Source organism: Penaeus monodon, chromosome 28 (genome assembly GCF_015228065.2).
Source record: "Penaeus monodon isolate SGIC_2016 chromosome 28, NSTDA_Pmon_1, whole genome shotgun sequence".
Lineage (NCBI taxonomy): Eukaryota > Metazoa > Arthropoda > Malacostraca > Decapoda > Penaeidae > Penaeus > Penaeus monodon.
The window spans coordinates 33,355,056-33,355,567 of NC_051413.1; the positions used below are offsets into that span (position 1 = coordinate 33,355,056).

Below are 512 nucleotides of genomic sequence, written 5' to 3' on the forward strand. Positions count from 1 at the left end.
TCCTCAATTCCTTTTTCACATTTTGATTGAAAGCAATCCTTCAGCATAATCTGAAAAGAGAGTTACAGATATTACTATCACTCGTATTAAAACACTAATCAAATAATTAATTGTGGAGTATTAAAATATATATACACATTTCACTTAAGGAAAGTATGGCATACATGTTTGACAAATTAAAAGTATATGGTTCTCATAATACTAATATTACAGGAAATATTAATCATAAGACAAAAATAAAAACAAGGCTACCATCTTGCTAGGTAATAACCAAATCATCTGGAAACTATTGTAATCTCAACACACCTCATGCTACGAGACGAGCATACATGGCGGGTGCACTGGACTTCATGGCGTTTATGAGTTTGTTAAAGTTGGCATTTTCTCGCTTCGAGCAACCCTGGCATCTGTTCTTCAAGGCATCTCGCATGTATTCTGCAATATGTTGAATGTATGGGTGTAGGTTTATGCGTCCGACCTTTGTGGATTGTAGAGGAGATATACACAATAAC

General features: G+C 34.8%; 1 protein-coding gene across 1 annotated transcript in view; it reads right to left on the minus strand.

The window, feature by feature from the left end:
* LOC119590991 overlaps nucleotides 1-512 on the minus strand; it is a 2,093-nt gene continuing 1,581 nt past the window's right edge. The window contains exons 3-4 of the mRNA XM_037939724.1: nucleotides 307-435; nucleotides 1-50 (exon numbers count right to left, since the gene is read on the minus strand). Of these exons, the coding sequence (XP_037795652.1) occupies nucleotides 308-435 (128 nt within the window). The 3' untranslated portion in view covers nucleotides 1-50; nucleotide 307. The remainder of the gene's footprint in view (nucleotides 51-306; nucleotides 436-512) is intronic.